This window comes from Malania oleifera, chromosome 6 (genome assembly GCF_029873635.1).
Source record: "Malania oleifera isolate guangnan ecotype guangnan chromosome 6, ASM2987363v1, whole genome shotgun sequence".
NCBI lineage: Eukaryota > Viridiplantae > Streptophyta > Magnoliopsida > Santalales > Ximeniaceae > Malania > Malania oleifera.
The window spans coordinates 82,594,412-82,607,793 of NC_080422.1; the positions used below are offsets into that span (position 1 = coordinate 82,594,412).

At 34.3% G+C, this 13,382-nt stretch overlaps 1 protein-coding gene across 1 annotated transcript; it reads right to left on the minus strand.

Moving 5' to 3' along the window:
• Window positions 1–12,206: 12,206 nt before the first annotated feature.
• Window positions 12,207–12,836, minus strand: LOC131158675 (uncharacterized). The gene is made up of 2 exons (XM_058113542.1): window positions 12,478–12,836; window positions 12,207–12,420 (listed from the first exon to the last, which is right to left on the minus strand). Exons 1-2 carry the CDS (start codon window positions 12,834–12,836, stop codon window positions 12,207–12,209), a joined length of 573 nt encoding a protein of 190 aa, XP_057969525.1.
• Window positions 12,837–13,382: the final 546 nt, after the last annotated feature.

The following is a 13,382-nucleotide window of genomic DNA, read 5'->3' on the forward strand; positions in this document are numbered from 1 at the left end:
ATACATCTTGTAATTGGTGGGTTCCAATCTTATGTGTATGAATCATTTCTTCTGATTATTTTTCCTTATATGGATCTCATAACATTTTACCGAATCCAAATATTAATATTATTCTTAGAGTTAATTTAAATTTTTTGATTTTAAATAAAATATAATACATTAAACTTCATTAAAAGCTATAAAAATCTTATGTTGAGGCAAAAAGTTATTCATACATAAGCTAATTCCATAGTCAAAAAATAGTTTAAAAAATGAACTTTATCATTTTATTGTGTTAAAAAAAGAAATACGAGTAAATTAAATTTAATTAAGTTTGAAAAAATAAATTTAATTAAGTTTTCTACTAATTTTAGTATAATTATTTAATTAAATTTGCTCTTATTTTGTAAATTAAAAATTTTAACAAGGACAATGCAGCAACAAATGAAATAATTCACAATTTTTAATAACCACAATTTTTAACAGTAATAGTAATAAAATATTATTCACCAAAATTTAGAAAGGAATTTATTTGAACAACAAATGAAATGGAAAAACTAAAAAGAAGTAAAATACATACCTCCTAAAATTTGGGTGTTTCCAAGTATTACCTTCAATCAGAAAATTAAAGGTGATATAGACTAATTTATGCACACACCCACGATTTTATTAGTCACACTAACAATTCTACCAATCAAAAAATGCATATTTTCAATTCAAAAATAAATGAACTTAGGGTTTTCAAAGTAAACTTACCCCATCTCCCCCTTTATAAGCTTCCTCCTCAACCTTCACGAGCAACGGTAAACCAGCAACGTTCATGAGCAATGGTAACCTGCAATCGTCCGACCTCTTCTGCTCTGCTGCACACGTCTTGATCTCTGTGTCTCTATTCTCCTTGCTCTGCAACGCGAAGAAAATTGAAGGAGAAAGAGCATTTCAATGGGCGAAGCAAATTTCGCAGGACCAAACTGTAAGATTTGCCACGCGTCAGCTCACGGGTCATCTTCGAAGAAAATCTCGCAACTTGATCTTACGAGATTTGTTTCACCCACCTTGCCACGCGTCACTACCAGGAACGCTGCACATTTAAATCTCATAATTTAGTGCTGCGAGACTACGTAAGCACTAGATCGGAAAATTTTTTTCCAATCAGAGTATTATTTAATATTTTATTTTAAATTAATAATAAAATGGGAAAAACCTTGAAAAAAAATGCGTGGATTGTGATTGTCGGGGGTATGAACATACCCATATTGATTTGATGGGAGGCTGAGCATCCCATACTGCAACGGCAAGTCTGCAAGGACTAGACAGTAAACCATGCAACTTGGGACCAGTTAATAGAGTGATGGCATGGGATTTAGGGACTAATGATATAATTGCTGCGCCGTACTCCATCTAAAAAATAAATAAATAAATAAGCAAATAAAAAAACACACACACAGTGGGAGAAGAAGAAAAGAAGAAATTGTTGGCTCAAATGTTTGATAAACTTCATAACTAGTGGATTCGTCACTGTACCATTCAAGCGTTTAAGTGCAGCACTTAAATAACAGCATCCTCATGGGAACACTGTAAATGAGGCATCCTGATAAGCAGCTATCTTAAATAAAATTTGCAGCGCCTTAGCGGATCTGCAGGAAATATCATCACATCATCGAGGATAGAAGGAAATTTTTACTATCATGTTTGGTTTACGAAATAAAATAAAATGGAGTGCAAATGTAACGGAATAGAAAATTTGAATAGATACAATAATGAAATCAAGCATTTTTTTCATTTTTATTCCATTCTTATATACTAAATAGATCAAACTTAGATGAATGAAGTGGCTAATATGCTAGCCTCCTCCAAGGCAGCTATGAGGAAAATTAGAGAGTAAACCAATTTCTCCCACCGATCTTATACTCTGGTGATAAGTTTTGAATCTGCTACGAATAGCATGCTTAGTTTGGGGAATGAAAAGTGAAGAAAGGAATGTGACCAATATTTGAATGAAAGTATAATCAAATCAAATGATAAACTTTATTCTATTATGTCTCAATTTCATCCATTCTTACGTAACAAACGTGTGGTTAGTTCCTCTGTTGTTTTCAAGGATTTATGTTTTTGATTCATTTCAATTGTTCTATCCTTGCAAATAATAATAATAATAATAATAATAATAATAATAATGTGCCACAAAGGTGGTTTAGTTGGTAAACTCAAGACTCTTTCGGTTAAATGACTAGGGTTCGAGTCTTGGAGATTGCAGCTTTCCATTTGAGGCAATACCTTAGTATTTAAGTTGATAAGGGTAGAGCGACCGACTCATTATCTTGATGGACTAGTCAAGTGTCCAAAGGGTCTCAGACATCATCATTTCAAAATAATAATAAAAAAAAAAAAAATGAGATTCATTGCAGTAGATATGTTAAGATCATTAAGGATATCTATGATAGAAGAATGACTAGCGTTAGGACTATAGGAGTGAAGTCTAGAGAATTTTCCCAACAATAGGTATACATTAAGGATCTACTTTGAACTCTTGTTATTTTGCTTTAATGTTTGATGAACTCATTAGGAATATCCAAAACAAGATCCCTAGATATATGTTGTTTGCAGATAATATTGTCTTAATTGAGAAAGTAGGAGTGGAGTATAGAATCTAAATTAGAACAAGAGAACCAATTTAGAGTTTAAAGGTTTTAGGATAAATAAAAATAAGACAGAATATGTGAAATATAATTTCGATAATATAAGGAGTGTTTGAGATAAGATTAAACTTGATATCAAGAAATTAATAGCATTAGTAAATTTTGATATCTTAGATTTATTATGCAAGTAAAAGGAGAAGTTGAAGAGTATGTAATACAATGGTTAAAGCAAGATACATAAAATGGAAAAGTATGTTAGACATGTTGTATGATTGTAAAATACCCTTAAAAATTATAAGAAAGTGATATAAAATGTTGGGTAACTAAAAATATGTACAAAAAAGTAAAAGTTGTTGAAATACGAATGTTAAGGTAAATGAATGATATAATATTAAAAATATAAATCAAGGAACAAACATGTTCGTAGTAAATTAGGCATAGTACTAATAGAAGACAAGATAAGGGAATGACAATTTAGATGATTTGTACATTTGAAACGCAAACCAAATTGCACACTTATGAGAAGTAGTGAGTTATTGTTTCTAATATTAAAAGGGACAAGGGTAAACTTAAAATAACTTGAAATTAGATAGTATGATAAGACTTAATTGCCCTTAAGTTGATGATGAAAGTGCACTTGATAGTGAGTGAGTTACTGTTTTTGGTATTAAAAGGGGTAAGGGTAGACTTAAAATAACCTAGAAATAGATAGGAAGAAAGGACTAAAGAGTATTTAAAATAATGAATGAAAGTGCGTTTGGGTAAATTGACAAAAAAAAAAATTCATATAATCAACCCCACTTACTAGACTAATCTTCTTGTTATTGTTGTTGTTGTATGCATTGCAGCATTAAGTAATGATGGAAACTATAGAGATTTGATTCACGAGTTTTTTTAAATACATGTTATTTAACTAGTAGTTTGCCAACAACATTTATTGTTTATTTATTTTCAAGATTTTGGCTTTAAGATGAAAATTGTCAAGTTGAATGCCAATAATGGATCTCACAGCTTGAAAATCTATAGTTGCTCGGTGTTTTGTTTATATTCAAATTTGAGTGTTAAATCCCAAGCATGATTATCATTTTATAGATCTAAGAAAAAAAATTTATTTTTAAAAATTTTAGAAAAGCATTAGATTTTCAAGCAACTTGAAAACCATGTTGAAATTCTAAATGTGGGCATATCATTGATGTCACACAAGATCCTCCAAGGATAATTGATGAAAAATGGATCAAGATGGATGACAATGTTGTGGCTAATCTTTATCTAGCATTGGCAGATTTGGTGTTATCAAATACTGTAGAGAAGAAGTCAGAAAAAGAAATTTGGGATGCGCTAACAAAACTCTATGAGGTTAAGTCACTTCACAATAAGATATTCTTAAAGAGGCGACTCCACACTCTTCGAATGAGTGAATCCACATCGATGACAGATCATATCAACAACCTTAGTACGTTGTTTTCCTAACTTACAGCGTTAGGCCATAAGATTGAGCCAGCCGAACTAGCAGAGCTTCTACTCCAAAGTCTACCTGATTCGTATGATCAATTCATCATCAACTTAATAAATAATAATCATTCAGATCATCTAGTCTTCGATGATGTATGACATTACAATCCAAATTATTTAAGGAGTACGACATGTGAAGGGCTTGAAGAAAAATTTACTGTCTCTTGGACAGTTTGATAACCTCGGCTGCAAGACTCTTATTGAAAATGGGATCCTTAAGGTTGTCAAAGGCACGCTTGTAGTGATGAAGGTAGAAAAGATCGTGGCAAATCTATACATGCTGCTAGGAAATACGATACAATAGGGAGATACATCAGTTACATCAACCCAAGAAAAATCAACGATAATGTGGCATTGCAAACTTGGCCACATGTTTGAACGGGGTTTAAAGATTCTTTCATAACGTAATCATCTTATCGGGCTCAAATCAGTAAGTCTACCTTCTTGTGAGCATTGTATCACAAGTAAGCAACATAGATTAAAATTTGAAAGAGCTACTGTCAGAAGATTAATGACTACTCTAGAAAATTATAGGTGTATCCAATCAAGAAGTCAAAAGTGTTTTTAGTATTCAAATTATTCAAAGCACAGTTGGAACTTGAATCTGGAAAAAGGATCAAGTGTTTAAGGATGGATAATGGAGGAGAATATACAGACGTCAATTTTATTTTATTTTGCAAGTAAGAGTGTATTCAAAAGCAGTTCACTATTGCACATACACCTCAACAAAATGGCGTAACAGAGCGGATGAACAAAACCCTATTGGAGAGGACCATAGCGATGTAGAAGACTGCAGATCTAGCCAAGTCATTGTGGGTTGAAGCAGTTAAAACCGCTTGTTATGTGATAAATAGGTCACTGTCAACAACAATTGGTTTGAAGACATCGATAGAGATATGGACCGGTAAACGAGCCCAGTATTATTCTCTTCACATATTTGGATGTCTTGCATATGTGATGTATAATGCCCAAGAAAGAATTAAACTGACCCCAAAGTCCAGGAAATGCATATTCCTGGGTTATGCTAATGGTGTAGCACCCCGAACCCGACAAGGGTCTAGGGTGCGACTTTCTATAAATTTTTCACAGTAAAAGTAATAAAACCTTTAATACTTTTATACCAGAGTGCTAAATAACTTCATGACAAAACTATAACCAATAAAAAATTTAACACCCTTACAAATTTCAAATTATAAGAATATAACTAATTTAATATTTAATCTAAATTGCTCTTTTTAGTCCCACCCACACGCTTGCTACGCTTGATTTTCGTACGCTCTTCAAAGCTGTCTATAATGTAAAATAATATTTTGGGGTGAGACGACGCTCAGTATGTGAAAAAAAATTATTATCAGTGTGTAACTAATATAAACTTTACATTACCAAAATTCATCTAATAATTAATATTTAATATTGAAACTGTTAAAAATCGCATTTGAACAACTGTAAATCATTTATAAATTATTTTCATCCAAATAACCGTATGCATATATATATATATACTTCACTTTATACTTTTCCTTCACATGATCATTTAGGTCTACTAAACGGGGCACTGTTCACATATATAAATATATGTATACTTTGTTTTATTGTAAATCATCATGTAGACCCTTTAAATATGGTCTTGTATATATATATATGCATACTTTTCCTTTAAATCGTCATTTAAGCCTATTAAATGACCATAATCACGTAGAAATATAAATATGTATAAAAAACTATTTTTGGCATATAGTTGTATGTCATATTTACCCCCATGATTAGGATGTGCGATCCGAAGATTGGACTTAACTGGTTCGCCGACCAAACTAAATCAAACATCATCATTAAGAACGATTTTCCCTATTAAATCCTGGTACAATCCAGGTGTGCACTCAAGAGAAATCTACTGTCATATAAAATCACTCTATATATAGTGTGGGTGTACTCATGATCATCTGTAACATCATTTGTAAGTTACGGTACCGAGCATTGTAATCGTCGAGCCATCAGGATTCTTAAAACATACCATTATAATTTATGTAATAACATAATATTTCAAAAATCTCACCATTTCTCAAATATAAAACACATAATAAAATCACATCATTATTTATAAAATAAGTAATAAATATAACATCATAAAAAAAATTTCATTCTTGTTCATTTAATTAATATGTACTAAAATAAGCTCATTCACACGATTTGCGTGTTAATAATTATTTATTGTTAATAGAATATTATAACACTGTAATTTACCTGAGTGAATTAAAATACTTCCTTTAAAACAATAAACTCGTTTATATTTAATAAAATGTCGATATAATTAAATCCACGTATTTTAATTTAGCTTAGGTATATTTAAATAAAAATGGATATAATCCAATCCCCGTACATTAATTTAAATTAGATTTATTTAAATTAAAACGGATATAATCCAATCCCCGTACGTTAATTTAAATCAGGTATATTTGAATTAAAATGGATATAATCCAATCCCCGTACTTTTAATTTAAAAAAGGTATATTTAATAAAAACGGAAATAATCCAATCCTCGTACTTTAATTTAAATCAAGTATAATTAAATTAAAATAGATATAATTCAATCTTCATACTTTAATTTAAATAAGGTATATTTAAATAAAAGACTGACATAATCCAACTCACTTACAATAAATGCGGGTATATGTTTTATAAAAATCTAACATAATCAAGCTCACTTATATTAATCTGCTCCTCTAACACGGTTAAAGATGAATTTCTAAAATGAGTTTGGAAAGAGTGAAAGAATGAGAATTTTAAATGTATAAAAATTCTCCGCCCACTACTAAATATTTTTCCTCACTTTTTCTTTTACTGCCTTTTTGAAATTTCTTATGAAAATGAATTGGAAACTAATCCTATTTATAGGGAACTAAGGAGGGACATTTTTGTACTTTTGTAGGGAGGTTTACGTATGTGCATGCATGCGTAGAAGGGTGGGGAGAGATAAGGCAAATTGCTTGTTGTCCACATCCATCATACATATCCTTGTATATAAATATATAATATTATATTTTATTTATTTAATTTTTTTTCAAGTTGTCATATTCAAAATTGAATCTGAAATGGGTAAGGATGCCTCAATCCTCATATATTATATTATATTATTTATTTATTTATATTTTTTATTACTACACTAATCATGTATATATATTTTTGGGGTCATTACATTCTCCCCTCCTTATAAAAATTTTATCTTCAAAATTTTGCTAAATATAATTCTAAATAAAATCTATTGTTAAAACATAACACTATAATAGATTTAAAAGAAAACTTCCTGAACTACCCAGTCCTACCTTCATCATGATTCATGTCTATATTCTGGTAAAAATTATTGATTAAAATCTACTGAACCTATATCCTGCGCTCAGATACCATAATGTAGTGCTCTGAACTCGGCAGGCGTCTAGAGTGCGACTTTCTATAAATTTTTCGCATCGGAAGTAATAAAACCTTCAATACTTTTATATCATAGTGCTAAATAACTTCATTACAAAACTATCACCAATAAAAAATTTAACATCCTTAAAAATTTCAAGATATAAAAATATAACTAATTTAATATTTAATCTAAATTGTTATTTCTAATCACGCTCACGCGCTTGCTACGCTTTATTTTTTATATGCTCTTCAAAGCTATCTGTAATGTAGAATAATAATTTGGGGTGAGAGACGCTCAATAAGTGGAAAAAGATTATTATCATTGTATAAATAATATGAGCTTTACAGTATCAAAATTCATCTAATAATTAATATTTAATACTAAAACTGCTAAAAACTGCATTTGAACAATTGTAAATCATTTATAAATTATTTTCATCCAAATAATTGTATGTATATATACTTCCCTTTATACTTTTCCTTCACATCATCAATTAGCTCTACTAAATGGGGCCCTGTTCACATATATAAATGTGTGTATACTTTCCTTTATTATAAATCATCATGTAGGCTCTTTAAATATGGTCATGTATATGTATATATATAGGCACACTTTTCCTTCAAATCATCATTTAAGCTTATTAAATGACCTTGATCACATAAATATATAAATAAACATAAAAAAAACTCATTTTTGACCTATAGTTGAATTTTGAAAACAAGGCATCATGGGTTTTAAAAGCGGGCCGCCCCAATTTGGATTTTAAAAAGAGAGTCTCCTTTGATTTTAAAAACGGGCTGGCCTAATTTGGATTTTAAAAACAGGGCCTCATGGGTTTTAAAAGCAAGCTGGCCCAATTTGGATTTTAAAAACAGGGCCTTGGGGGTTTTAAAAACGAACTGACCCAATTTGGATTTTAAAAAGAAGGCCTCGTTTGATTTTAAAAATAGACCGGCCCAATTTGGATTTTAAAAACAGGGCCTCGTGGGCTAAAAACAACAACCCAACTTGGGTTTGGATCTTAGAGACAAAGCCCAAAGTCAAGGGGCTTAAAGAGGCAAACAGGTCTAAACCCGGGTTAGGGACCAATTCCGAGTCTGAGCTCAAGTCCAAGACCTGAGAATAGGGGGGTACCTGTGTTCACATTGCACACACAATTCATAGCATGACTTGAATTAAATAAAATAGAACACTAGAATTTTACCTTGACCTCCCCTTTCCTTCTCTCTTCTTTCTTCCTCTGAATCTGTTTGAGTGCTTTGGCTTTGCGCTCTGAATTCTTCTCCCTCTGCTTTCTATGCTTTGAACTTTTCAGATTTTATTTCTCTGCTCCTTGCATTGTGTAGTGCAGGGCTTCTTATCTACTGTCGACTCGGCAGAACCTTCCCCCCCTCTTTTGATTCACTCTCTATGTTGACAAAACCTCTCTACTCTTAATTGCTTTGTTTTCTCTCTCAATTTTTGCAAAGTAATTTTGTGCTCCCAAAGGTGTTCAACTATAGTGTGAGCCTTCCTATTTATAAGGAGGCTCAAGAGGTAAGCCAATTTCTCAACAAATTCCCCCACCAATAGCCTGTGTCAAGGAATAATTCCCTTAAGCAAACCCACACATGTAATTTATTTTATCATTTTTTTTTTGAATTTCTGTTAACCAATTGAACCATCTTTCTTTCTGTGCGTAGGTGAAGGTCCAAGTGGCAATTTAGGACTTGCGGGCTTTTTGAGTGCTTCCAAGTGGCAATTTAAGACTTGGGGGCTTTTTAGGTGCTTCCAGGTGGCAGCTTGGGAGTGGAGGGTTCAGAATCTGCTCTTTGCTTTTTGTATTTTGTTTTTTTTTTTTTTTTTTTTTTTTTTTTTTTTTTGGCATTTCGTATGCTGATCTATGTACCCCCGGCTTTCCTTTCCTACAACTTCAGTTTGTACATTCTGCCTTTATTTCCTTTATGATATGCCTGCACTTTGTTTTATTGTTTTTAAATTTTCCTGTTGTACTACACGTATTCCCTCTTCCTCTTCATAATGAAAAAAAATCCTCCTGCTTGTCCTTTTTCAATTTTGACTTGGAACAAAACTTGGGTTGACCAAATTGACCATATGAAGCAACCAACTAATCAAAATGTGACCTCAATAATTAAGAAAAATCGGTTCTAAAGTTAACACCAATCCCTGGACTCAAATTATAGAAAGGGATTAAGTTTTACTAAAATTGAAAAACTTAGTTTAAATGACTTCGTGAAACTCGACTGAAACTTATTGTTTTTGTATACATTTTTTTGTTTTGACAGAGATTAAAGACACCAACTCCTAAGTTCTAACAGTACTTAATTATGGGAACCAGTACTGATGAAACAACATTTGAGGGAAATCTAGCCTTACAGGGAACACATACGGGACTAAAGAAAATTGGTTTTAAAAAAATCAACTAAGTTAGAGACAGTTAGCTTAAAAGGACTCAACTTTTGGGCTCCTAAGATTCGAACCCCAATACCTAAGTGGAGTTGGTTTTGGAACTACGAGGTCCTAACACAGATTTAAAAGGACCTATGCTAAAAACAGGACTCAAGAAAACTCAATTTTTTTCTAAAATGATTTTGAGAGACTATTTTTTTTTTTTTTTTGGGGGGAAAATTTACAAAACTCAATTTCAAATCAATTTTTTTTTTTTTTAAATTTTTAAGGAACCTGACTAACCGAAATCAAAGAGACTCAATTTTTGAAAATGGGGACTCAGGGTCTTGATTTTAAAACTCAGGGTTATTCAGGACTTAAAGTCAAACTTTATTAAGTCAAGCCTTCTTGGGCGGGCCAAGTTAAAATTGGGGTGTTGACAACTACCTCTCTTTGTGGGTTTCGTTACTTCAATGTAAGAGTAGGAACTCTCCTACGTTATTTGTAGCAACGAACCAACAAAGATAGAAGGCACCTATTTTAACCAGGCCACGACTTTGGTCAATCAACTGCAACTTGCTTCTGCCAACTAGGGAGACGAACAGGGTATAGTGCAATGCCTTTATTTTTTTTTTAAGATTAGTAATTAGTGATTAGTGGTTAGAAGTTAGCGGGAATTAGTGATTGGTGGGAAGTATGAGGTCTCGAGGCATGGTAATGAATTTCATCGAATGTGATTAATTCGGGTTGCAACAAGTTTTCTAACCTGAGCCAAAAATTTCCTCTAATGGCTTACTACAAATATGATAATCCAAGCCACAGCGGGTTCAATGACCCGGGCCAAAACTTTCTTCAAATGGCTTACTACGGATATGATAATCCGAGCTACAGTGGGTTCAATGACCTGAGTCGAACCTTTCCTCAAATGGCTCGCTACAAATGTGATAATCCGAGCCACAACGGGTTTGATGACCCGAGTCAAAACTTTGCTCGAATAGCTTGCTACGAATATGATAATCTGAGCCACAGCAGGTTCGATGACCCGAGCCAAAATTTTCCTCAAATGGCTTTCTACGGATGTGATAATCCGAGCCACAGCAAGTTCAATGACCTGAGCCAAAACTTTCCTCAAATGGCTTGCTACAAATGTGATAATCCAAGCGACAACAGGTTTGATGACCCGAGCCGAAACTTTCCTCAAATGGCTTGCTACGGATGTGATAATCAGAGCCACAGCGGGTTCAATGACCCAAGCCTAAACTTTCCTCACATGGCTTGCTACGGATGTGATAATCTGGGCCACAGTGAGTTCGATGACCCGATCCGAAAATTTCCTCAAATGGCTTGCTACGGATTTGATAATCTAAGCCACAGCGGGTTCGATGACCCAAATTGAAACTTTCCCCAAATGGCTTGCTACGGATATGATAATCGAAGCCACAATGGATTCGATGACCCGAGCTGAACTTTCCTCAAATGACTTGCTATGGATGTGATAATCCGAGTCATAGTGGGTTCGATGACCTGAGCCAAAACTTTCCTCAAATGGCTTGCTATGAATGTGATAATCCGAGCCACAGCGGGTTCGATGACCAAAGCCAAAACTTTCCTCAAATGGCTTGCTACACATGTGATAATCCGAGCCACAGCGAGTACGATGCCCCGTTCATCTACGACCTATAAGGAGTTGAGTTATGATGCCTAACCCTGAACTGAGTACACAACTTGGTCATCACTTCATTATTTAGGTTTTTGGCATTATCCAAGATTATTCTCTCTGGTATCCCATACTCGCAAATTAGTTCTCTCTTTATGAAGCGGCTAATGACATTTTGAGTGACATTGGCGTATGACACTACTTCTACCTATTTGGTGAAATAGTCAATTGCCACAAAAATGAACGGATGCCCGTTACCAGCCTTTGGGGTTATTGGCCCAATCACATCCATCCCCCATGCTGAAAAGGGTTAGGGTGCAGATAGAACTTAAAGCGGGGCCGGTGGCACTTGTATGCGGTCTCCATAAATCTGGCACTTGTGGCATTTCCGAGCATATTATATGCAATCCCTTTCCATGGTCATCCAATAGTACCCACTTCTAAGGATATTCCGTGCTAGTGAGTGACCTCCAGCATGGGTGCGACAAATGCTTTCGTGGACTTCTTGCATAATTCGCTTTGCTTCGTATGCTTCCATACACCGTAGGAGGGTCATGTCATGGTTCCTCTTGTATAGAACTTCTCCATCCAAAAAGAACCCCATGGATAATCTCCTTATAGTCTTTTAATCATTACTAGAGGCTCCTTCGGGACATTCTTGCTTTTGGAGGTATGTCTTAATATCATAGAACCACGATTTTCCATCAACTTCTTCGTTTACTACATAGTAGGCCGGTTCCGACTGCATCCTTATACGAATGGGCACAATTTCTATCCCCAGTTCAACTTTCACCAAGGCGGCCAGCGTGGCCAAGGCGTCGGGGATCAAGTTGCTTTTCCTAGGTAAGTGGGAAAAGCTAATCTAGTCAAACTCCTTGATCAACTTTTGGATGTACTCTTGGTATGGTATCAACTTTGAATCTCGCATCTCCCACTCCCCAATCAACTGATGAATCACCAAAGTTGAATCCCCTTTAACGGTCAATTCTCTGATTCCTCGGTCTTTGGCAGCTTGCAAGCCCAATGCACATGCCTCATATTCAACGATGTTGTTGGTGCAAGGGAAAGTAAGTTTGGCAGAGACAGGGTAGTGTTTACCTTTTGGGGATATGAGCACTGCCCCTATTCCATGTCTCCATACATTAGCTACCCCATCGAACATCATGGTCCATCCCTCATGATCTTCCTCCACTTGGTTCACTGAATCAATATCCTTATCCGAGAAATCAAACTCCATGGGTTGGTAATCTTCCATGGCTCTTTATGCCAGATACTTAGCTATGGCACTCCATTTGATTGCCTTCCTTGTCACATACGTTATATCGTATTCGGTCAATAACATTTTCCAACGAGCTACTCGGCTATTTATTGCTAGTTTTTCAAAGACATACTTGATCGGGTCCATCTTGGAGATTAGCCACGTTGTGTAGCACAGCCTGACCACCCATACTAAAGCACAACGGGTTTTCTCCAACTTCGAGTATTTGAACTCACACTCTGTAAACTTCTTGCTTAGGTAATAGATGGATTGTTCCTTTCTTCCAGACTCATCATGTTGCCCCAGTACACAACCTATATAGTTTTTAGACACAGCCAGATATAGGATGAGTAGCCTCCCTGGCACCGGAGGAACCAACACTGGGGGACTCAAAAGATAATATTTTATCTTTTCAAATGCTTCCTAACACTTATCATTCCATTTTTTTTGGGTTATTTTTCCTCAGTAGCTTGAAAATGGGTTCGTAGTGGTGGTCAATTGGGATATGAACTGGGCAACGTAGTTGAGCCTGCTTAGGAAACT

What these genes read in the sequence shown, in the direction of transcription:
- LOC131158675 (XM_058113542.1), bottom strand. Translation starts at nt 12,836, where the DNA reads ATGGAAGATTACCAACCCATGGAGTTTGATTTCTCGGATAAGGATATT. An exon ending in AAGTTGATACCATACCAAGA is followed by an intron (nt 12,421 to 12,477) that starts GTACATCCAAAA and finishes CCACTTACCTAG; the next exon opens with GAAAAGCAACTTGATCCCCG.